Source organism: Symphodus melops (assembly GCF_947650265.1).
Source record: "Symphodus melops genome assembly, chromosome: 7".
Taxonomy (NCBI): Eukaryota; Metazoa; Chordata; class Actinopteri; order Labriformes; family Labridae; genus Symphodus; species Symphodus melops.
Window position 1 is genome coordinate 2872166 of NC_136697.1, and position 24940 is coordinate 2897105.

General features: G+C 45.4%; 1 protein-coding gene across 1 annotated transcript in view; it reads right to left on the reverse strand.

Moving 5' to 3' along the window:
- The window catches only part of LOC306826853 (cadherin-18-like), an 82357-nt gene that overhangs the window by 7995 nt on the left and 49422 nt on the right, over positions 1 to 24940 (reverse strand). The window contains exons 5-9 of the mRNA XM_079348387.1: positions 12473 to 12640; positions 11353 to 11540; positions 8069 to 8322; positions 4739 to 4875; positions 1403 to 1527 (exon numbers count right to left, since the gene is read on the reverse strand). Coding sequence (XP_079204513.1) covers positions 1403 to 1527; positions 4739 to 4875; positions 8069 to 8322; positions 11353 to 11540; positions 12473 to 12640 — 872 coding nt within the window. The remainder of the gene's footprint in view (positions 1 to 1402; positions 1528 to 4738; positions 4876 to 8068; positions 8323 to 11352; positions 11541 to 12472; positions 12641 to 24940) is intronic.

Below are 24940 nucleotides of genomic sequence, written 5' to 3' on the forward strand. Positions count from 1 at the left end.
TCCTGTGTTTCTGCAAGCAGCCTCTAGTGGACATTCGGGGTACTGCAGCATTATGCTTTATCTGAGGTTGCGGCTTGATTTGCAGCAGGAATTGTTTGCAGCGTGTTTCTCTGTTGACGACTAAAATACACAGACCTGCTTGATTTTTTACACCCTTTATATTCGGTTTAAGAAACGATAGAATCGCCCTATTAGATCTATTTCTCTAACTCCTACCTTGCCACTGACTCAATGCTCTCACGTTCCTCCACAGCCCTCTCTGAATCTGTCCCCACAGCAACAAATGACACAATACAAGCGTGCAAATTGCACAAGGCCCTCAGGCTCGTATGCAACACTGGTCTCCATGTGTTCAACACAGCAAACAAGAGATGAGTCTGAAATATACAGTGTGCCCCCCAACCTAAACAGCAGTCTCATCGTTTTGCAATCAATTATGCAAATGGAGTACACAACGGAGTCGCCCAACGCAGCAGAGAAAGGTTGTCACGCCAAACAGACGTGCCATGCATGACAACTCCACAGCATCAATTTATTGCAATGCCAGCAATATGAAAACAACAGAGCCTCCCCTGACACTGACTGTGCGGGCATGTGTTGTCTGTGGGATAAATGAACACACACACTTTCATTAGCATAAAAAGCAGAGAGCGGTGGACAGATAAGAGAGGGCACAACACAGAGTAAACATAATGAAACAGAGCCAGTGTGTTTGATTTCTGTGCACATAAGAGGGGAGCTGTTTCTGTCATGCAGATCCAGGCTCTATTCCTGCTTCCCTCCAATAAGAAGACTTTTTATGCTCCCTGGTTCAGAGCTGTCAGTGTGGTGGTGGACGAGAGAGAGAGGCTGCTTTCTGGCCCGGCAGCGCCACAATCGGCACGCTCTGCAGTCTGAATAATTTATAGGTTCAAGAAGCTGCAGAGTCTGCAGCTCAGCTGATAAATCCCCCGCTGATGGTGTCAGACACAACACAAAGGCTACAGATCAACATGAACGTGCGTGTGTGTGTGTGTGCATGTGTGTGTGTGTGTGCATGTGTGTGTGTGTGTGTGTGCATGTGTGTGTGTGTGTGCATGTGTGTGTGTGTGTGTGCATGTGTGTGTGTGTGTGTGTGTGTGTGTGTGTGCATGTATGTGTGTGTGTGTGAGAAAGAGAGGATATATTTTTGTGCATGCTTTCAGTTGTGCATATATTAGTGTGTTTTGTATGTGCTGGTACAGCAGTGAATACAGAAAACACATCTCCACCCAGTCATGAACTCATAGAAAGTATAAACTGTTAATACTTCAATGAAACATCTCTGAAATGACTTTAGGATCAATTCATCACATCAACCTCTGATGTAGGAAAGATTACTCGTCCTCGCCTCGTCTTCTGAGCGCCAGCGTCTCACACTCACCTGTCCACTTTTGGTGTTTTCACACACTATGACGACATGGTTGCCCCCGGAGATGGCTGGAACGTTGTCGTTGACGTCCAGAACCTGGATGGTGACCGGGACGTGACTCACCATGCGAGGGTTATCTGAGGGTGTCAAAGAGTAACTAATTAAAAACATCATTATTCTTTTCTCCTTCAGGCAGTCAACATGACTGATAACACACTCTGAATGTCAGGCAGGCGACAGGAAGCAACTTATCTCAACTCGCATGCAATAAATGATTCTCTTCAAAGCAGACATATAGCCCCAGCCGATAGTTGTCATGGTAACAGTCGGATGCCCACAGCTTTAAAACAAGCAGCTCAGGCAGAGTCAGAGGTGATATGACTGAACCTTGTCACGCCACATGGTTGGTTAGCTTCATACACTGTGAAAGTGCGGTGCATTCAGAGGCCCCTGGTGGGCGCCAAAGCACACCAAACACATCTCCTTCATATTCAGTTTGATGTTTGACTCTGTAAAACCTTGGAGACATGACTGTGCACACATGGGACACATTTGTCTCTGCTGGAGTCATCTGAGGAACAGTCCTTCACGTCTTTCCTCTGGATCCTCCCCTCTCATTTCTGACCACTCTCTCACCCTTTACTGCCCTAAAGCCTGAGTGATGGACTGAGCAGAGACATTCAGAACTGCCAGTCACCTCCAGTAGGGGGGACACAGAGGGACACACACCACCAGTAGGGGGGACACAGAGGGACACACACCTCCTGTAGGGGGGGGACACAGAGGGACATGGACCTCCTGTAGGGGGGACACAGAGGGACACACACCTCCTGTAGGGGGGGACACAGAGGGACATGGATCTCCTGTAGGGGGGACACAGAGGGACACACACCTCCTGTAGGAGGGACACAGAGGGACATGGACCTCCTGTGTAGAACGAAGGACAGAGACCTCCTGTAGGGGGGACACAGAGGGACATGGACCTCCTGTAGGGGGGACACAGACCTCCTGTGTAGGGGGGACACAGGATGTCAGTAGTAGGGAGACCTCCTGTAGGGGGGGACACAGAGGGACATGGATCTCCTGTAGGGGGGACACAGAGGGACACAGACCTCCTGTAGGGGGACACAGAGGGACATAGACCTCCTGTGGAGGACGAGGGACACAGAGGGACATAGACCTCCTGTGTAGGACGAGGGACACGGAGGGACACAGACCAACACTTAGTTAGGTAAAAGTTGTTTTTGCATCAGTCGGAGATAAATGAAAAACAGTGAGTCTGTATCCAGATCATCATGAAGGGGATGAGTCTGACATTGTTGAGTCTTTCCCTGACACATGTTGAATTATAATTACTGAAGGTAAAGTGTCAACAGAGCTTCAAGAAAGGACACGAGCAGCTGATTTATGTCTCATGTCTTTCAGCAGAAATCCTTGACATATACAGACATATATTCCAGTGCTGTATGTGGAGAGACAGAGAGAAGACCTAGATCCACAGATCCATCCACGTTTCAGCCCAGATATGGCTTGTTGTGATATTCAATACTTGGATCTTACAGAGGAGGTATAACTGAAGGCACTGATATGTAATTAGTGAGGATAAACCTTATTTAATCAGCTCTAAATTATTTACATTCTGAAAGTGCTGGAGGAGCCGATCGTCGCTTCAGCTTATCTCAAGTATGAGAGCTGATTCAGCAGAAGTCTGAAAAGTGATTCTCCTTTCTTTGATGGTCTCTGTCTCTTTTGTTTGTCATGTCTGTCACACTATCACACCAATAAACAAATGTAGTTTAAAAAACAGGCCATATTTGAAACCTGTTTGTGACACTCTGCCTCCCCAGAAGAAAACCAATTAAATGTTATGTAAACAAGTCACATGACATATCACTGTATTCCAAAGACGCTAAGCTAACTAGCAAGCAAAACCAATTCCACCAAAACATAATACAACTCAAACCCACAAATGGCCTTACAGAGAGGTGACACTCCACAGATTGTGACAGCATATCTTGTTTCACTCTTCAACCAATCTCAGAGATACAGCAGACAACAGATTATTGCAGATGACAAGTAAAAATTCAGTTTTAACTTTGTTGTTTTTCAAATCAAACATTGTCCTGGTCAAATGAATCCACATGTGATGGATAGTAAAAACTCTCCCACTCAGTTTGAGACTATTCAAGCCTTTCAACCTCTACTTTCATCACATAGGGCAGGAAGTGAAATGACCTTTGAAATGAGTTTTCACTGTACAAATGATCTACGTTTTGTTAAAATATTCCATTCTTTCACAGTTTGTATTTTATCTTTGTACATTTGTTACATTTTACATGAATCCATTTCGATTCAAACTCCATTGTATTTGTTTTGTATGGTTTTATGTCAATTCCAACTAGTATGATTTCAAAAGAAGGGTAACCTAAGTTACATTTTACATCGACTACATATCTACAAAAACATCTCAGAAAATATAAAATCAGTTTTCCAGTTTGAAACCTGAAACAGTTGAAATGGCACAGATAGACTCCGCCTGACCCTGCTTGTACTAAAACGACTGTAGTTCTATTCTGCTTCACTTTATTTGGCTCAAACTCTGCACTGGTAATGTCAGGATGTTGGGTTATGGATTTCAGCAGAGCTACAGAGGCTGCTAATATTTAGACTGAAAGTAGAAAACAAATGTAGGCGGACATAAAAGCCGACATTTATGCTAAGTTCCATCTGTCTTTACTCCGACACAGTAACTTATAATATTATTATTCTGAGGATATCTCTAAAGAGTTATCTTTATTATGATACTAAGTTTATTATTCTGATAGACCTTGTGGCTGCAGAGATATACTCTGTTAAGTTTGAGAAGGCAATTTTACGAGAATAAACCGAGAAATAGGGCCTGGAAGCGATGGAAGCAGGCAGTGGAACTGCTTCAGATAGAAGTGATTGTACCCGAGCTAAAAAGCCTCTGCATGTTTCTAATAAGCTCCAGCAGCAGAAAGCTGCTCAAACTAGGATCAATGTTGGAGATGCTTTTGAAACATGGAGAGAGGTTAGAACGCAGAAAGCTTTACAGACCCATGCAGAGCTGGCTAAACACTGAAGCTACAGTGTCCACCACATGCAGAGCTGGCTAAACACTGAAGCTACAGTGTCCACCACATGCTGACCTGTGTGAGAGGAGGGGGCGGAGCCAGACAGCTCTCTGTGATGATTAGAGTTCAGACTGCAGTACACATTTTAAACACTAGGGGTCAGACCTAATGAGCATTGGGTACTGGAGCCCAGTTCTGGTAATGGGACCAGTACTGTGTTCAATGAAACAGGTCTACTGTCTCTAGAACTTACCAACCTCTGCAGCCACCACAGTGATGTTGTGCCACGCGTTCACCTCCCGATCCAGAACCTGAGTTGTCCTGATGATGCCGCTGTTCACGCCGATGGTGAAAGACAAAAGTGTCTCCTCCTTGTTCTCTATGAAGAACCTGTGACAAAGAGAGCACAGACACGAGATGCTGAACGAACAACAGCAGAAGTCAACATGTTTACAGCCCGGTACAAACAGTGATTTTCAAGTTCACGTCTTCGTCAGCACACACTGTACGGGGACGAATGTTTCCATAACCCGTTATGTGATAATGAAGGTGACAAGCATAACTAGTGGTGTGACTGATTTATGAGGAGGCTTAAGACCCGCCTCCAGCTCTCAGCCCTCTGACTGAGTCAGCATAACTGCCCTTCAGAAACCAATGGGTGACGTCACTCAGACTTGGTCCACTACAGTCTATGGGGTAAACCCAGTACGCCCCTCAATTCAGGGTTGAGTGTCTTGCCCAAGGACACAAAGGACATGCTGCTTGCAGGAGATGGGGATTGAACCCTGAGAAACGACGACTCTACCAACTGAGCTACAGCTGAGCCACACCTACTCATTCACATGTTGATGGTAGAGGCTGCTGAGTGAAGAGTGCATCAGAGGTAATTAATGCATTCATACACATTCACACACCATCGAAGCAGCAAGAGCAATTAAGTGTCTTGCCCGAGGACACATCGGACATGTCTAAGCAGGAGCTGGGGTTCGTGCCCTCGACCCAACGACTCTACCTCAGAGCCACAGGCGTTCCCATTGAATATTTCAAAGAGGCCAATCAAACAACTAATGACTCATTATAAACCTCTTGACCCTGAGTAGGGAGAAGAAGTCTGATATGAATCTGACAGGAGGAACCATAACGAAGGTCTTCACTGAGGCCAGCATCATTCTGCTGTGCTCCTGCTGTGTACACTATCTGTGTGAAAAGAGTGTGTGCCGCTGCTCTCTCCCAGGTCTCATTATAAAGGTCCTGCAGGTTTAACATCCAGTCACAGAGTTCAGTCATCCAATCAGAGCGCAGCAGAGCTGCAGCTTCACTCAGAGCTGTCAGGGATTGTGTGGCCAGCTGCCGGCTGAGGACAGAAAGTCTCATCTGCACTGTGGCCCCTTCCCACTGATCCTTTTCCAGAGCCAGGCCAGAATCAAACGGGCTTTTCAGATTTATTTATTTTTTTAGCTCTGCTCCATCACAAAAACCTCCGTCTGATGTCCCCAAACTCATCCATTCTCCACCAAAGCGTGAAGCTGACAGAAGTGAGAGTCACTGAGCGAACACCGAGCACTGTCCACAAAAACAGCCTGTTCCCTGGATGAGAGTAAAGAGGTGGAGATTCAGAGGGTGCTCAGGCTTCTGTCTGGGAAAAGAGGCTTCATTTTCTGCATGGACAAAATTTCGTGACGGGCAGCTGGAGCTCTTTCAAACTAAACTGAGAAACGTTTAGAAAATGATCTGATTTGCTTTGGTTTCTCGTGCAGTTTACAGGACTTTAGTGACTCAGAGTATCTCTGGAATCCAGCTGGGGAGACGGCTGAGGCGATTTTGTAGGGAGCTTTGTGCTGATGTCTGTAAGATGGACAGACTGAAAAAGAGATGGATGCCTCATTGGTGCTCTTACTTGGTTTGTTGATGTGACTTTTTATGAGAACATAAGATAAAGACTGTAACAAAGAGCAGATTTGACTTAGTTCTGCTCTGCTGGTTAGTAAACACTAGCAGTGTGCAGACACAGAGCAGATGAGTTGACTTATTGAGGCATGAAGCAGCTCTGTGTAATAACCTGCATTTTGCCTGCCTGCCTCTGAACACTCTGAAGCCCACTGTCAGCAATCAGCAGCCTCATATCTGGTCCTATTTTTCTAATATGTAAAAGTAAATACATTCCACATTTGAAACAATTGAGCTTGTTTTCTTTTGGCCACCAAGCCCAACCAAGGTTTGTATTAATCTAATAATACAGTTTAAAAGTCTTAAAGATCTCATCTCCTCCTCTTCAGGTCTCAGAGCTCCTCTTCATCATGTGTGTGAAGTGTGTTGTTGTAAATCCACTCTGATCCTGTATTTGATCATGTCTATAAACCCCTATATTTCAGCCCTGCTCAGAACAGGCTGTTTCTGTGTCTGTAGCTTTAAATATGTAAATGAGCTGTGTCTGACCACGCCCCCTCTCTGGAAGGGCTCGGGTGTACTCGCTGCTTTCTCGCTCCATGTCCTATTGTTTACGGTGAGAAGGCAGACTCAGAGGGCAGAACAAACACCTAGCTGTGGGAGTGTCACCCACCTGGGGGAGGGGCTACTGCCCTTTGTGATGTCATGAAGGGAACATCTCCACACAGCCTGTTTGAGCACACATTTTCTGAACAGTGGAGCAGGCAGAAGACGGAGAGGAGTTGGATTTTACATCATATGTGGCCTTTATGAATAAACTTTGATGTTTACATGCTTTACATAGACGTAAGCTTTTCTGAACAACATAGTCACAGGTCTGGCTTAGATTAAATGCTTTCCTATATTACAGTGTATTAGAATGTAAAGTTATACATTCAGTGCTCATGTAAAGCTTGCAGATGGATGGATGTACTTTATTGATCCCAAGTTGTGAAATAGTGGATATTGTATTTCCACAATTTTAAACTCGATTTGTGTGTGTATGCACTGAAGCCTATAAATTGCGAGTTTTGAACATGCAGGTCTTTTACAAAGCTGCACATCCTTTCAGCAGATACGTACATGCCCCTTACACACACGAGCTGTGTATACACTGATGCCTTTGTAAGAGAAGAAGAAACAAGTTAGAGACAGGTTCAAATAGATACAGATATCCAAAGTCAGAGACATGGGGAATGAAAGCTCTGTGACGGGGAGAGCAGAAGAGAAACACCTGGAGACATGCAGAGAGAGGCGGAGTCAACTTGTTTGTTGTCTGTGGCGTGTTTACATAGGGCTAGACTTTATCAAAACACACCCGTTGACTTAAACACATTACTAATGTACCAAAGACCAGAGTTCAGTTTATCTCAGAGTTTTTATGTTAACAGGAAGAAACAACGTCTTCTTCTGCTGATTGCAAATAGCTCAGACACGCTGCAAACAGCTCTGTGCATGTCACAATGGTTTGATTTGGATTTAATGCCGGACGCGTGTACATACACGTCATTATTGGCTCATTTTATTTGCAAAACAGTGAAGTTGGAATCCCAGATTATTATATGTATTTTGCAAATGTAAACACAGCTGTGACTCATTTTCATCCTCATAAAACCAGACACACACATCTCATCATTGAGCACTTTCTCTTTGTTACCTGACTCCACTGTTGGTGCTGTCAGGGTCCACGGCGGTCACAGTGCCGACCTGCGTGCCAGCAGGTGAGTTCTCATACACGTCCATGATGTAGTAATCCATGGAGAAGACAGGGGGCTCGTCCACGTCGCCCACAATGACCCGCAGCGACGTGGAGTCCTTAAACGGCCCCAGGTGGGAGAAGTGGGGGTCCAAGTAAGTGTTGGACGCTTCGATGTTGAGTGTGTGAACTTTTCTCTTTTCATAGTTGAGAGTCTGCAGAAAGACAGAAAGCCTTGTGACACCACGTTCCTAATGATTATACAAATTGGATTTAAGTGTCACAAACATGTATTTTTTAGTTTTTCAATTAAACTCATGGATGGTATATATGTCTCAGGGCTCTTTACATCACTAAACCAATCTGAGACTTCTTTGATAATTAGTTTGCCAGGTGAGCCCAATTAAAGGAAAACTACTTAAGAAGGACGTTCCAGATGATGAAGCAGGCCACAGGTTTCAAGCCATATGGGAAAGAGAAAGCATTTCTCTGCTGTCGAAAAGCGTCTAATAGTACAATGTCTTGGACAAGGTATGAAAAAATGGGACGTTTCACTGAAAACTTAAGCGTGATCATCGTACTGTGAAGGCTGACTCAGAGCACAGACGGGTTCGTGCAGATAAAGGCCTAATGAGGAAGGTTTCTGCCAGACAAATTCATCAGATTAAGAGAGCAGCTGCTTAAATCCCATTGCAAAGCAGCAAACAGGTTTTTTAAGCTGCTGGTGCCTCTGGAGTCCTGTGAAGCTGAAGGTGGAGGATCCTCCAGAGGTTTGCAGTTGTGCATAAACCTACAATTCGACCACCCCGAACCAATGCTCACAAGCAGGCCCAGAAATGATAAGAAGGCTAATTCTTAAACAGCGTTGTTTACTGATGAGTGCTGTGTAACCCTGGATGGATTCATGGAGTCATGGAGAAAGAGCTGGTCGGCCCCTTTAGGGTCCCTGAAGGATAAGTAGAGTTTCTGACTGACCACTTTCTTCCATGGTACAAAAAAAAGAACCGTGCCTTCCGTAGTAAAATCATCTTCGTGCATGACAATGCACCATGTCATGCTGCAAAGAATATCACTGCGTCATAGAAGAAGAGACACTCATGGTGTGGCCCCCGTCCTCCCCTGACCTCAACCCTACTGACAACCTTTGGAGCATCCGCAAGCAAAAGCTCTGTGAGGGTGGGAGGCATCAGAAGAGCACTGAAACTAATCTGACATCCTGCTTAGAAATTCAAGCAGTGAAGGTGATAAGAAAGAAGGGATCCTACATGAACATGGAACTTGGCCTGTTAAGATGTGTTTGACATAGCTTTTGGATTTAATACTGCACATTTAACAAATCATCTTTTTTTAAGTTCTTTACAACTTCTAGTCTGTCATCATTGGGAGGTTTGGTCAATAACATTTTACTTACACTCTAACAGTTGATGACTTGAGAATTATACTGGCTGTCATTTGCATCGACTATCTAGGAAAATAAGAGAAACATTTCATATGCATAATAATTTGGAACGTGTTGTATCGTCCACACTGAGGCGGCTTTCTTTTGACACTAATGTTTCCTCCTGTTTCAAAAAACAATCCTGTCCACACATCCTCAATTCCTAAAACCATCTTTGTCACCAAGTCATCGACTGTGTCCTCGTCCATTCACCAACTCAAAGTCTGACTGGGTTCAGAACCATGTGACACACGTGTTGGGGTGTGTGTATGAAGCAGCAGTGACCTCCGTCGTCCAATCAGGCTTCTCTGCTCGTCAACATAGTGGGAGACTAACTGTGTCTGTATGTGTGAGGATGTTAAAAGTCCAGTTAGCAACGTTAGCATCAGCGCTAGTTTGGTTACGCCTGCATGTCAAGAGGTGACAAGGTCGCACGATGACGTCAACAACGCGACGTTACAGGAATACAACTCAGCTGTCTCCTTCGACACAGAGCCTGTGAACATCTTCCCCCTGGGAGCAGTTTGATTCAAGGTTTTAGGAGACTCAGAATGCAGGAAGAGCTACGTTTAGTAAAATATCTGCCGATGTGTGGACGAGGCCTGAGACATGAAAGTGACAACCAAACAGATCAAAGTCACATCTTTACTCCTGTTATAATAAAGGTGACCATTCAGTCAAGTGTTTCCTTTATGAATGAACTCTTCCGCCCCGTCGGGTCACGTCTCAGAGGAAGACTCATCCTCCACATTTGGCTTCAGTCACTTCTGAGTCATTTGGTGCCATCTCGTCCTGTGTGCGTGCCAAGATAAACTGAATCTATCTTTGTGTCTGAAGCTGAGCCAGCTCTGGAAAAGGCCATGAATGCCATTCATCTGAACTGTGAGAGATATTCAGTGTGTCTCAGGCTTTTTATGAAGCTGACTTTGACAACAGCCCGCCGCCACATCAGCTCACGTCTAAAGCCTGGCAGCCACTGTGTGACCTTCGTACGAACCTTTCCACTGTTTCAGCTGTGTAAGGCCCCGTTTGCATCGAAACGACTCCACTCCGGATTCAAACTACAGACCGTCTACACGGCAGTCTTGTCTGAGTGAAAACGATGTCGTTCTCACGCCCGGCCAGTAGTGGGCAGTGGAACTTTACAACGCGACACGCGTGACACTCACCAGTATAACCACTTCCTCCACAACATCCTCTTTAGCGGCTAGTTCTCCCAAGTCTTACCTAGATGCTGCGTATGGTCGCCCTGTGCTCGGGTAAAGGTTGAACAAGTTGCCGTAAGTATTCGTTGCTCTTTGGGCGGCGACATACACGATGTATCATATCAAGGTTCTGTTTGTACAACGGGAATAGCTGCTGAAGCACATAGCACAAGCGAATCTGCCGCCATTGTTGTTTATGTTTGTTCTGGACTACTGCGCATGTCCAAATGTATGGGGGGAGGTGTGGTGAGGTCATCGCAGCCAGAGAGTTCGCTCCGTTTCGTTCACATGGCTGCGATAAGCCCTGTATCAGTTTCACTCCACCCTGGAGGTCGAATTCAAAAGCTTGCGTCTTCAGCCCCGTGAAACACCGACGCCGTGTGAACGAAAGGCCAATCAGATACTCAACTGTTTCCTTGTCACAGCGTCTCCGTGTAAATGGGGCCTAAAGCTCACACACACAGAGTGACTAACATCGACGCCCCGCTGTGAGCTTCAGAGCTGCATGATAAAGATCTAATGAAGCTTGTTCTCCCTCTCTCACAGTGTAAGCTCATCGTCCTTTCTCACAGCGATGTCTCCTGTGTGACACTGAGTCCTACCTGTTTGACGGAGATGACCCCCTCCCTGCGCTCAGCGTCGGTGGCCATGGAGAAGATGGCCGCCCCCTCTGTGTTGGTGATTCTGTAGGTCATCTCAGCGTTGTGACCTTCATCCTCATCGTTGGCTCTGATCCGACCCACAGCCTTCCCCACCTCAGCCAGCTCCGGGACGTACAGCTGGTAGCTCTCTGAAACACACCATGACGACACATGAAGGAACGACCAGCCTCTCTTCTCCCGTCGCTCGCTCCTTCTGCAGTGACAGGCGGACACCAGTCAGAGGTGAGGACATGTGTCACGTCTGCTGTCACTCCCTCCTCTCATTACTAGAAATGAGAATCGTCATATCTGCGACGCCGTGTTGGTGTTTCAGACACTTCTTCTCAGATCTCTAAGATGCTGCGGTTTTATTGTTATCAAAAAACATCACAGATAAGACGATTAATCCTGATGCAGGACACGTGTGATGACGTAACCAGAACCAGGAGAAGACTCATAAGAGGGTCCCTCAAGTCCATGTGTGCTCTACATGGCTGCAGAGGGGTCCAGATATATCACCAACACTCTCAGCTCCTCTCAGCTGCTCAAAGCAACACAAACAGAGACACTCAACCAGGACACAAGAGGATACATGTCTGACAGAGAGCGGGGTGTGTGTGTGTGTGTGTGTGTGTGTGTGTGTGTGTGTGGTCACCTGGTGGTGCAGATGTGTGAGCTGAGTGACATCAGAGGACACCTGCGGCTCACATGGCTGCAGTCCGCACCACGCACCAGACTCTCTGCATAATAAATGACCTCCACCAAAAGGGCTGGATGGAAAGGTGACGTGCTGAAACTCTGCTGCCAGCAGCGGGCTGACTTTGTGTTTCACCAACAAGAGGTGAAGAAGGATCCGGTAGATGTCTTCTTATTGTATCATAGCATCAACCTTTCCTCCTGCCACACTCACAGGCGTCCGTCTGATCCTTGTTGTGCTTGTTGTTTGTCTGAAGACCTCAATGAGAAGCCCCAGCTGGTTTCAGTGTTGGCTCTCATTCAGTGGATGTGAGTGTGTCATGCTAATCCTCTCTGATAAGAACTCACACCTGCTCACAGACACACACAGGTCACGATCACTCACTCTGGGCAAACTTTGGAGGGTTGTCGTTGACGTCGGTGATTGTGATGTTGACGGTCGTGGATCCAGACAGTCCCCCCACTGAGCCGGCCATGTCTTTGGCCTGGATCACCACGGGGTACAGGTCTCTGGTCTCTCGGTCCAGGTTGGACATGGCAGTGCGGATGATACCTGCGGACGGTATGAGGAGAGAGAGACGTTCATGTGTTTAATGTGTGTTTAACATGTTACATCACTCTGATGAGCTCAGTCACAACACGCTTGACTTGAAGTGGACTTCTTCTCTTACTGAACTTGGAAGTGAAGCAGACCTTCTGCTGGACAAAGTCACAGTCTTTGGTCTCAAGTCACCAGTAAGGACAGGTCACAAGTCGAGTCAGAAGTCCTAACCTTTGTATTTTCGAGTCCTTAATGAGTCATTCGCTCTCTTCACCAAATAAAAAGCCATGAAGAGAAGAATGATTTTCTGTTCTAGTTTTATCGAGTTTACTTTCTGAAGGGGAAATATTCTGAAACAGTCTACATGTCCAGTGTTTTTGAACAACCTGAGAGTCTACTGACACCCGATGTGACATGAAGGCCCTGTGTCTGTGGTCTGCTGAAGTCTGACAACAGAAACTCTGTTTCACAGGGAGCTGTCTTTAAAATCAAATACCAGCCCCACGATGACTGGCTGGTTTGATCCTCCTACATTCTCTTTATTCCTTTTTGAGTTTTCTGTCTTCAGTGTTTGATGGGATCAGATCGAGGTCTCCTGATGTCTCTCAGTGAAAAGATGAGCCCTCTCATCTCCAGCCCGGAGGCTGTTTCATGTTACAGCTTATTTGGATTTTTCTTCAGTTTATGGTCAAACATCATCCACGAAGTGTAAAGTCCTCTGTGTCGACCGACCGGTGTCCTTGTTTTGTTTTGGGGTAAGAGTGTCTAGTTGTGTGTTTAACGATTGGATCATTTTATGAAACGAGGTCAGGAAATTGTAGAAGACGTAAAAACTTTGCATTCCTCTCGTGAAACAGTCCCAGCATCGTGGGTAAAGTGAGTGGAAGCAGCAGAGACACTGCTCCTGTTTAAACACACACACACACACACACACACACACACACACACACGCCCTTAAACATGTGGCTGTGTTCAGAAACGATCATTTAGAACAATCTGTGCCAAAAGAAGCCTGAGAGACTCGTCAAGACGACCTGAACCTGACTCTGAACCAGGACTGCTTCTAACAAGCGCACACGCACACGCACACGCACACACACACACACACACACACACACACACACACACCTCCCACATGAGATGCAGACAGTGTTTAGCCCGGAGGCTCTGCTCCACTGCATTACTCGCTTCAGAGGCCAACAAAGCAGAGAGCCATCTGGCCTTATCAGCCCCTTTAGACTGAGCAGAGCGACGGCGTGCAGCCTGGACCGGACAGGCAGCACACATTATGCACCTGTATCTCAGCCAGCGCAGCACACACACACACACACTCTGACAGAGTGACAGAGCGGGGGATGTGTGAGAGCAACATGGAGGACAAAAGGAAGCTGGGAGTGTTTGAAATGAGTGGAAAGGACTGTGAGAGGGAAAAAGGCCGGAGGGACTGAAGGAACTCAGCTTGTGTTGGGGGTGGAGGCAGCGCTGCATCCTGAGCCAGGCACAAAGCTGCACACAGGCTACTAACATGAAAACATGAAAACAACGTCTTTGAATGTGGACAGGACTGAAAAAGAATGAGTAATAATAATGAAGTGGAGGTTCAGTCTTTGATCGGCTGACCGCATGAGGATTGAGAGTGATGTATCTGGGCTTCCTATAATCCATCCTACTTTTGGCCAAGGCGATGCCAGACCTCTCAGAGCGTGGGGCCAACCTGGAGCTCTGACTAATGCAGAGGTGGCGCTGCACTTCCATGTGAATGTAGGACAGTGCAGCAGGAGCAGGCGGACAGCAGACAGGTGATTCAATGAATGCTAACCGTGTCAGCCTGTGGGTGTTTATTAGACTCAGCCTGTCCAATGTGTTTGTTTGTTTTTGTTTGTGGACGCAGTGGGATGTCGCTTTGCATCCCGTGTTGACGTTATTGAGAATGGTGTTAATAAAGGTTTTGTGATTTTTCCCTTTGAGCTGAACAACATGTAACGTCCCTCAAGTGACTTTTACACTTGAATGATTTTCTTTGAATTGGTCACGACGGTTGATTTTAAGATAAGCCCCGCCTCTAACAAGGTCAAAAGCCAACCATATAGTTCTGGGTTTTGGGGTGGCCAATCAGAAGGGTGGACCTGGGTTTGAGCTGATGACTGTAGTCCAGCACAGAGAGCTCTCTGGACACTCTAAAGGCAGCTTTCTGTGGCGTGCTCTGGTGTCGTTCTTCACTGTAACACGGGGGAGAGGAGGGCGAGGAGACGACGACAGGAAACAGAAAGAGAGAAGTGTAGTGTTGATAGAAGAGGTGAACTGACGTTCTCCATGTGATAGAAGACGTCTGCACATATTAGATCACAGTGTCCTGCACCTTCAAGCATCAGGAGGGAAACATCGAGCCGTCCAGGTGACTTCAGTGACTGAGTTATTATTATCACTTTCATAAGATGACTACTGTCAAGGATATTTCACCATCGACTGCATAGAAGGAGCAAACGTTCAGTAACACAGATCTGCCTCTGAACTTGAACACATCACTCACAGCAGCCTAATACTGGACATCATATCCATCTCAGTATGGACTCTAACTTCCTGCTTTGATACAGGAAATGAACTGTATTTCACCACCCACAATGCTGTGCGAAATGAACCGTAAAACGCCACTTCACGTGCGCCTCCAAGTCAAATCAATCGAGCATGAATGATGAACGATCATATATGTCCCTACTAAAATCACTTTTTAATAAACAACAACAAATGTAACTAATGTGTGCATGACCATAAAACATTTCTGTTAACATAATGACTTCCATATGTTGTTTTATTATTCACATTGTTTTTTAACTATATTTACATTAAGATGTTGTTTTTGTTTATCTGACTGTATATGTGCAAGTTCATCCTCAATAAAGCTAAAAACCGTCTGACTGACGTCACTACGATACTGAATGAATGAAAGGAGGAACAGATGTCTGAACAGTACACACTAACAGCAGCAGGTGGAGAAGACAACCTCTGTGTTTGATTTCCTTCTGTGTCACTTCTTTGTAGTTTGTCAGTGTTGATCCGGTTTCCTCGTGGCTCCCTCTTTTCCTTTTTTCAACGCTCCTGACACAGACTCTACAAAGGAAAACGCTAAAGACTCCCATCATGCAGAACATGCACCTGAATACACCTCACCTTCTGCTGACTGTTATTGAAAGTGAATGAATGGGAAGATAAAAACGCTTCTTAAACTACCACGTTGTGATTTGAACAGTTGTATGTTTGATGGACTTTCTCCTTTGAAAGCTTCATTTCTTTCTGTGACACAGAGTCAGTGCTGTTTGAGTCCAGACTGGACCGCCGTGGTGATTCCACAGAGGGTCATGAAGACGATGTTAATAAGCTGAAGCTTTATTCGACATTAAGGTGAGGAAATGAATCCAACCAATCCTCCAGCTCCAAACACAGTCCTGTGTCGCACAGCTCTGCAGAGACGCAGAGGCGGTGACTCACGTCAGACTCTGCTCTCTGATCCTCCATGTTGTGTACATGATGCACCTGAGCTCCAGGAACCAGCTGAAGATCATTTATTACAGGCTGAGAGGTCAAAGGTCACATGCTCACTACATGTTTAAACCCTGCTCCTCACACCACTGCTCGTCCCTTTCAATGTCTCAGCCTGTCTGTGTTGCTCAAAGATAACATACTTTCATTTTTAAAATGGGTTACCATGACAGCCTGCTGAGCGCTAACATCACCATGATGAATGTGGCAGTGAGGAAAACACTTCAGATTGTACCTTTTCCATCTCGGATCCCGCTTTATGCACTGCAAACATGTGCAGCAGAACGTCTCCTCAGAAGACCTGAGGAGACGTTCTGCTGCACATGTTTGTTTCCCAGGAAACAGGAGAAGGAGGAAGTCAAGAAATCAAAGCTGAGACCCCCACAGTCAGTCGGCGAGTATTTGGCTCTTCTCCTTTGATTCTCTCCACTTGACAAAGTAAAAGGTGAGCCATCTTTCTCTCCTGATAATTCATGCGCTTATACGGGCGTGAAGGCAGAGAGGCGCCTCTCCAAGGCCAGCAGAGACAGGCGCGGAGAGGAAATGACTGACTGGTATCAGCAGGGCTCAGATAAGAGCGAGCGTGAATGGATGTTTGACGGTAACATTCACAGACTGTGTTTCTGGAGACAAACAGTGAGGCGGTGCACCTGCTCCAAGACACAGATGATTCAAAAAGATATGATTGTTACTCTAATGAAGAGTGGGTCACATCAGCCAAACACAAACAATCTCCTCTGTGTATCATTCTGTTCATCATACAGAGTGTATGTGCAGCAGGCCGGTCGGCGCGTAGGCTCAGCAACGTGCTTTTGACTTCTTTCCTGTCTCCGTTTGTTTAGGATGTTAGCTTTTGTTTTTTAAAAGTGTTTCTGAATCGGCTGCCGGCTTGTTTAAATGTACGTCGTTTCATATGTCGCCGAGCCGACGCCCCGACAGGCCACCGTCCCATTTATGAGGTTTTGCATTTTATTTTGTTGTGGGCTAATTAGCTGCTGCTGCGTTGCTCTCCAAAGGGGGGATTTTTACACTGACCATGCAACATATTTTAGTTTTACATCACATTTTTTTAACCACGGAAACTATTTTACAAACGTACTTAAAAGGCCCCACTGGCACTCGTACTCACAGGCACATATTTCATGAAACTGCTCACGCCCATGTGCAGAGGCTGTTGTGCTCCAAGCGGGCTGCTCACCAGGGGTAAAACTGAAAACAGATAAAGTTGGGGGTAGCTGATGCGAGAACGCAGCAGGAGATGTTCGGTGAGGACGGGGTGGGGACAACGACGTGTGCTATCTCCATCATGAAAGTGCTTTATTGAGTGTGTTTACATGACCTTGAGTATCCTGGGGTTTCAAGTTTCACCTTTTTGTATTTGTGCATGTAAACTACAGATCCTGATTTCAGAAACAGAGATACGCACTTATCCCGATTTTGAGAAACCCGATTTTGCTACCCGAAGAACTCGGAAAGAAAACAGGATACTGTGGCGTTTGTACTCCTCACTGGGTTTCTGACAGCACAGCCAACACCTCAGCCAAGTGACGAACAGGCAAAAAACAAACAAGGAATAAGTTTTGTGTTTTGCTAATAAAAAATAAAATATAATTGAAGGTTGGCTATAATCATGAACAAAATAATTACAGCCCGATCCAGCACGCAACATCCTAAAAAAAAAAAATCAATAAAATCAAAATCCAAATGTAGGCCTGAGTGTGGGCAATCAGCCGGTGTTATGATGAACATGGCCGAGGTTATAAAGGCAGGATGTGGCGCTGTGTAAAAGAGGAGAATCAGAGAAAATGACGAACAGTGAAAACGTTCCTGCAGCTGCTGATACGTTCAGTCTGTTTGGTTGAAAAGTTTCTGATAATGAAAGAAAAGAGCGCTGGACGCCTGTGATAGTGTCTGATGGATAGACCCAAGATTCCCTCCACGTCTCCTCACCCATGTCTGAGAAACAAACTGTCTGACTGACCGGGTTATTCATCCTCCTAACCCGGTGAGATGGCTTCTTTTTCATTCTGGTTTAGCAGTTATCGATCCACTTCCTCTGTTGGGTCGCTTTTTTTGCTTTTTTTTTGGATGGACTGAGTTTGTTTCAGATGAGTGAACGACCACGTCAGCGGATTCGTTTTCTGTGGACTAAAAACACAATTTAAACAGAGCTTTCATAGATCACATTGCATATTTGGTTTGTTTGGGACTTTTAGTTGAATTTGGATTGATAAAGGGGCTTTAGGAGCAGCCTGAACGTTTACAAAATCTTCTACGGTTTTATTTAATATAGAGATTCTTTGTGTCGTCTTATGATTCAGTCCTGGAACAACAACAAGACTAATGATCTTCTCTTCATCCTTCACCCGTCTTATCACGACTTCCTGCCCACTTTTTACACTTCCCTGTCTCGTCTTTATTTCCCTGCCTCCCCCGTCTCACTCTCAAACTCACGTCAGGTAAATTCCAGCGCACACGTTGTGTTCGGCTCCGATCTGCCTGCACCGCTAACGTCATCTGTCAGCCGCCTGAGATCCCGGGCAACATGTTAAACAAGCCTTTAGCATTCAGCTCCAGGACAATCTGCTGCTGAGTGGGACCAGAGCGGAGAATTACTTTCACGCTCAGCACCGGCGTGTGTTTGTGTGTGTCTGTGCGTGTGTGTGTGCTCTGTACACGCAGGTGGGTATGTAACTTGTAAAATAAAGCTGTGTGTAAAATGTTAATATAAAAGTCCACCGGTCCTCTCATGCAGTGCTGCTGCATCTTTCTTAACAACACGCTCTCTCTTCTTTCTGATGAGCATGCCATCACCAAGCCTGAGTCAGGTTCAGGATACTGAAAGCTGCTGCGGAAATCAAGGCATCAGATTAAAGGGATAGGTTGGTGTTTCTGCAGTGTGGTTGTTTGAGGTACTTGTTCATAGTACGTTCATTAGCCACGTGAGATGACGCTCATCTCGGCCTCTTTAAGGAGAGACTGGTCAACAATGTTTCATGGACCTTTTTTCAATTTTCAGATTACTAGAAAAAGCAGAAATAACGTTTTAGTCATTACTGGACTTTGTCAGCACAATAATCTTTTAAGGTCACATATTCTTTAAAATCCACATCACCGTGTTCCTCTAACTCCAACATGTGTCTGATGTCTACAAACCCCCAATGATGAGAAAAGTCCATCCTCTCCGTCTTCTGCCTGCTCCACTGTTCAGATGTGTGCTCGAACAGACTGTTTGGAGAGTTTCCCTTCATGACATCACAAAGGGCAGTAGCCCCTCCCCCAGGTGGGTGACACTCCCACAGCTAGGTGTTTGTTCTGCCCTCTGAGGTCCCGTTTACATGGAGACGCTGTGACAGTAAAAGGAAACAGTTGAGTATCTGATTGGCCTTTCGTTCACACGGCGTCGGTGTTTCACGGGGCTGAAGACGCAAGCTTTTGAATTCGACCTCCAGGGTGGAGTGAAACTGATACGGGGCGTATCGCAGCCATGTGAACGAAACGGAGCGAACTCTCTGCCTGCGATGACCTCACCACACCTCCCCCCATACATTTGGACATGCGCAGTAGTCCAGAACAAACATAAACAACAATGGCGGCGGATTCGCTTGTGCTATGTGCTTCAGCAGCTATTCCCGTTGTATAAACAGAGCATCGAATACTTGCGGCAACTCGGTCTCTTTGTGGTGGGGTTCTCTCATTAAACACCCCCAAAAAAAGTTTGAAAAACACACAGGCGTAGTCGAAGACTGTGATTGGTGGATTTATTTTTCACCGGCCTCCACAAGTGCACAATATTTACAAAAAATGTGAAAAATCCAAACCAAAAAAAATAGAAAAAAATATTTACAAAACAAAACTCCAACATGAGTAGTGAGCAAACAAACTTTTCCTCCTCAAGCTGTTACCTCCTCTGTAACTTGACTTCACTCAGCCGAAGGTCTCAAACAGCCTTCCTTTTAAACAAAAAGCCCCGCCCACCGGGCATTATGATTTGCATATTTCTAAACTGTTACATTTCCTTATAAATGAATGGAGTTTTCACATGTACCTCCCTGTGGATGCCTCACCACTAACTTACCCTTTTTTAACTGAACATTTTAATCGCCAGACAGCCACATTTCTGTCGATATATTTAAAACAAACATTTCAGCAATCAATAATATCATGTGATTGTAATTCGGCGCCACGTCCGCCTATTTACCTGGCGGAAATGTACCGCCTCTGTTTGCATCAGAACGGGACGCTGCGGAGTGTGTATCCAACGTCCTGAATGGTGAGTGCGCTGAAAGTTGATATAAATGTATGACACACACTCAGTGTACGTGTCAGCGTGTGTGTTGGTGTGTGCGCCTGCACTCAGTGATGGAGCCGCTCCTTCACACTCTTAAAACAGAACCTTGATATGACACATTGTGTTTGTCGCCGCCCAAAGAGCATCGAACACCTGCAGCAAATAGTTCAACCTTTACCCGAGCACAGGGCGACCATACGCAGCATCTAGGTAAGACTTGGGAGAACTAGCCGCTAAAGAGGATGTTGTGGAGGAAGTGGTTGTACTGCTGAGTGTCACGTGCGTCGCGTTGTAAAGTTCCACTGCCCACTACTGGCCGGGCGTGAGAACTACATCGTTTTCACTCAGGCAAGGCTGCCGTGTAGACGGTCTGTAGTTTGAATCCAGAGTGGAGTCATTTTGATGCGTTTCTGTCACAGCGTCTCCGTGTAAACGGGGCCTTAGTCTGCCTTCTCACTGTAAACAATAGGACATGGACCAAGAAAGCACCGAGTACACCCGAGCCCTTCCAGAGAGGGGGCGTGGTCAGGCACAGCTCATTTACATATTTAAAGCGACAGACACAGAAACAGCCTGTTCTGAGCAGGGCTGAAATAGAGGGGTTTATAGACATGATCAAATACAGGATCAGAATGTTGAAAACAAGCTTTGAAGATATGTCGCTCAAAATTGTCTCAAAGATGCAGTAATATCAGAATTCTTAAAATAATTATATAAATTATTTATGCACAATTCATGTAACTGCTGAAGATCTGAACAGCTGATCAGTGTGTTTCAGAAGAAGGACCATGTGTTCAGTGTAGTGCTAAAGTGAGGTGCTGTGAATTTGATCCCCAACATTGTTATTGAGCTTGTTTTACTTCCAATTAGAAATGTGCATGGTGCAAATGGCCTTGCCTGCATAGATCTTAGCTTCTATGCTGGCACACTGACCTATCACTCCTTGAAGCGGCCACGCTGGCCAGCATCTTATGTGGTTAAAACACCTCATTGGAAAGTACCTCGTACAGCCCAATGCAGAAAACCTGAAGTATCCCTTTAAGGCTTGTAAAGGAAATCACGTGACTCGAACCACGTCTGCGTGTCGCTCCATGCAGGAGGACTTCTTGCCTTTTCTTGTTATCCATGACTTATGTAAAAAGAGTGTTTGTGACATCACATCAGTGCAAGTCTTTCCTAACCAGAGCTGAGACTAATGTCTCCCATGTCTCCTCATATATACATATTCGTTTGATAGAAACGCCATGAGAAATGCAGGACGTTCCCACTTCAGTGAATAAAACGAGCATTCCTGTGCATGTTGGAGAGTTCCTCCTGGAGGTCCTCAGTGCTGGTGGGCATGTGCTCTGCAGCTGGACCTGCCTGCTGGGAGTCTCTGCAGACCATCCAGATGAGGACATTAACTGTGTCTGACTTTGCTCTGGACTCGTACAGCCTCTCTGTTTTTTTGTTTGTTTTTACTTTAAATTGTATAAGGGAGAAGAATCTCCAAAGCTGTGGAGGTGGGAAGCAGAGCTGTGCAGGTGAGGAGACAGCAGAGCAGGGAGAATAAAGGGGGGAGGAGAAGGAGAAATAGAGTGTTTGAAAAGAAGGTTAGCTGTGCTCATTCTGTCTCTGTTTTTATTATCTAACGTCCCATCAGGGGAATTTTAAATACTTGGAAGGAACACAGATGCTTGTGGTTTGTCGGGGTGTGTTGTGTTGTCTACTGCTGTGTTCTTCCTGTTCCTGTGGTTGGATCATTAAGAAGAAGTTTTTAGCACAGATGCAGTCACAATGGTGCGTTTCATTTGATTTTAAATCCAAGTTACCAGTCTGACACATCACCAGGAGCCCCTCGTCAAGAGGGAGATCTGAAAACATAGGGGAGCTCCAGTAGCCCAAAATAAAATATAACATGGGCGCCATCATTTAGGTAGCGTATTTTCCATATGTGTTATATATATATATGTTGCTCCGCAGTTTAAGTCACATCAGTCAAAATATGTGTCATGAAGAGGATAAAAACATATGTAAATTGCAGCTGACTGACTGGCACAGGGGTGAGTCCCAAAACCCGAAAGTGCAATGCAAAAATCCCAGAGGTGAATTCTCATAGAATCCATGGTGATGCTAAATAAAATATATATATTTCATTTTTCAGTCTATAGCTAAGTGGCATTTATTCAGAAATGTCTTTCACAAAATCTAAGCTCATTATCAGACATTTAATCTGAAAAGGCAAGTTATTCAGATCTCGATGTCCTTCCACATCACTGAATCTATTCAAGTCTTCGTCCTTTGGAGTTGTTCGCTGCCGAACAACTCCAAAGGAAGTTCTTCATCTCTTCTTCAGCGGAGCTGTATAGTTATCACAAGCCTAGAGCGCCCTCTAGGCAATGTTTACTCCTTAGTTCATGTCAGTCAGTAGCTTATATTTTGATAAATAAGTCGCAATTATAAAAAAAAAGTGTGACTGATAGTCCAGAAGAGACGGTAGTCACAATCGTGTTAATTAGCACCTTAGTCTTGTGTTGTGTAATTAAACCAACCACACTGATAGTTTTGAAGGTTCTTTCTTTCATGTGACACAAACTATCACATAGCGTGTTGTTGTCGCCTGCTATTAGCTAAGAAAGCAGAAGTACTCTTGGAGGCGGCCATGTTGCCAACTCGTAACTGGAACACGATGAACTCAGTCGTGTTCTGAGGTATGTGGAGGACACCATAAACCCAGAACAGGTTGAACGTGTCTAAAATATCCACAAAGGTCACAACACACTCAGTCCTTGTGTTGTTGGGATTTGAATGAATTCAGAGAAAAAGTTGTAATCCTTCTCCTTCGTCTTCTACTCCAAACAACAGGAAGACCTTGTGTTTTCTTCTCCAAATACGAGAGCCTGCTTGGAGGACATGACACTAGTCATCTTCGGTCATTTCTTCAGGATGTGTAGATTGAGTTCAGAGTCACTCCACTTCTACTTGTTGTGGATCTACTTCCTTTTTTCAGTTCAACATAGACTTTCACCATTTCAGAAACGTAAAAGCGCCCAAAGCACACAGGCAGCAGACGAGGTTACACTAACATCAGCACAGATGCATCATGGGAGAATGTAAACACACACACACAGGCCTGAGTTTTCTGTCCTGACATTACAGATGTTATTTTGTATGGTTGTGGAGGGAAAACTTTGTCCACTTCCAGGAACACTTTTGATGAAACACCAAGCTGAGCGACACGTTTTTACTTTTACATTTCAGAAAGAAACACTGGTTTAACTCGGCGTTAATGCTGACGACGAGGAGTGAATTCAACATGACAACCTCAAAGTACACCGCTGTGCACTGAGTGTGTTCATCAGTCAAAGGCTGCTGTGTTATTTATCACGTTCACTTACAGCACAGCGAGTAAATAGACATATCATCCAACCGCTCACGGCCCAATTTAAATCAAGTTCTGTCAAATGTTCTCTGTAATGCTGTCTTATTGTGAGGCTGTCTTTGTTTGCAGGAAACACACACACACACACAAACACACACCAACACACTCACTCACGCACAGGCACACAGTCAGTCTCACACACACACACAGTCACACACACACAGTCTCACACACACACACAGTCTCACACACACACACAAACACACACACAAACACACACACACAGTCTCACACACACACACAGTCTCACACACACACACAAACACACACACAAACACACACACACAGTCTCACACACACACAAACACACAGTCAGTCACACACACACAAACACACACACACAGTCTCACACACACGCAAACAAACACACACACACACACACACACACACACACATTCTCACGCACACAAAAACAAACACACACACACAGTCTCACACACACACAAACACACACACACAGTCTCACACACACGCAAACAAACACACACACACACACACACACACACACACACATTCTCACGCACACAAAAACAAACACACACACACAGTCTCACACACACACAAACACACACAGTCTCACACACACAAACACACACACACAGTCTCACACACAGTCTCACACACACACACACACACAGTCTCATGCACACACAGTCATGCATACCACCAAACACACAATCACACACACAAACACACATAGTCCCACACACACACACAGTCACGCACACAACCAAACACACACAGTCCCACACACACACACACACACACACACACACACACACACAGACAGTCACGCACCCAAACAAACACACAGTCACACACACACACACACACACACACACACGCACACACACACACACACACACACAGTCCCACAGATGGGGCTGCTTGTGTACTGAAACCTGTTTTTTCTGTCTCTAGTTCATTCCCTTCACATTGATGCACAAAAGGTTTTGAAAAGCACTCTGACTGAAGACACACTGATATCCTCTGCACACTGTTTCCACCTCCTTCTCTCTGCTGTGGTTAACGGACTCATCTGATGTCTGCTCGAGCCTTTGTT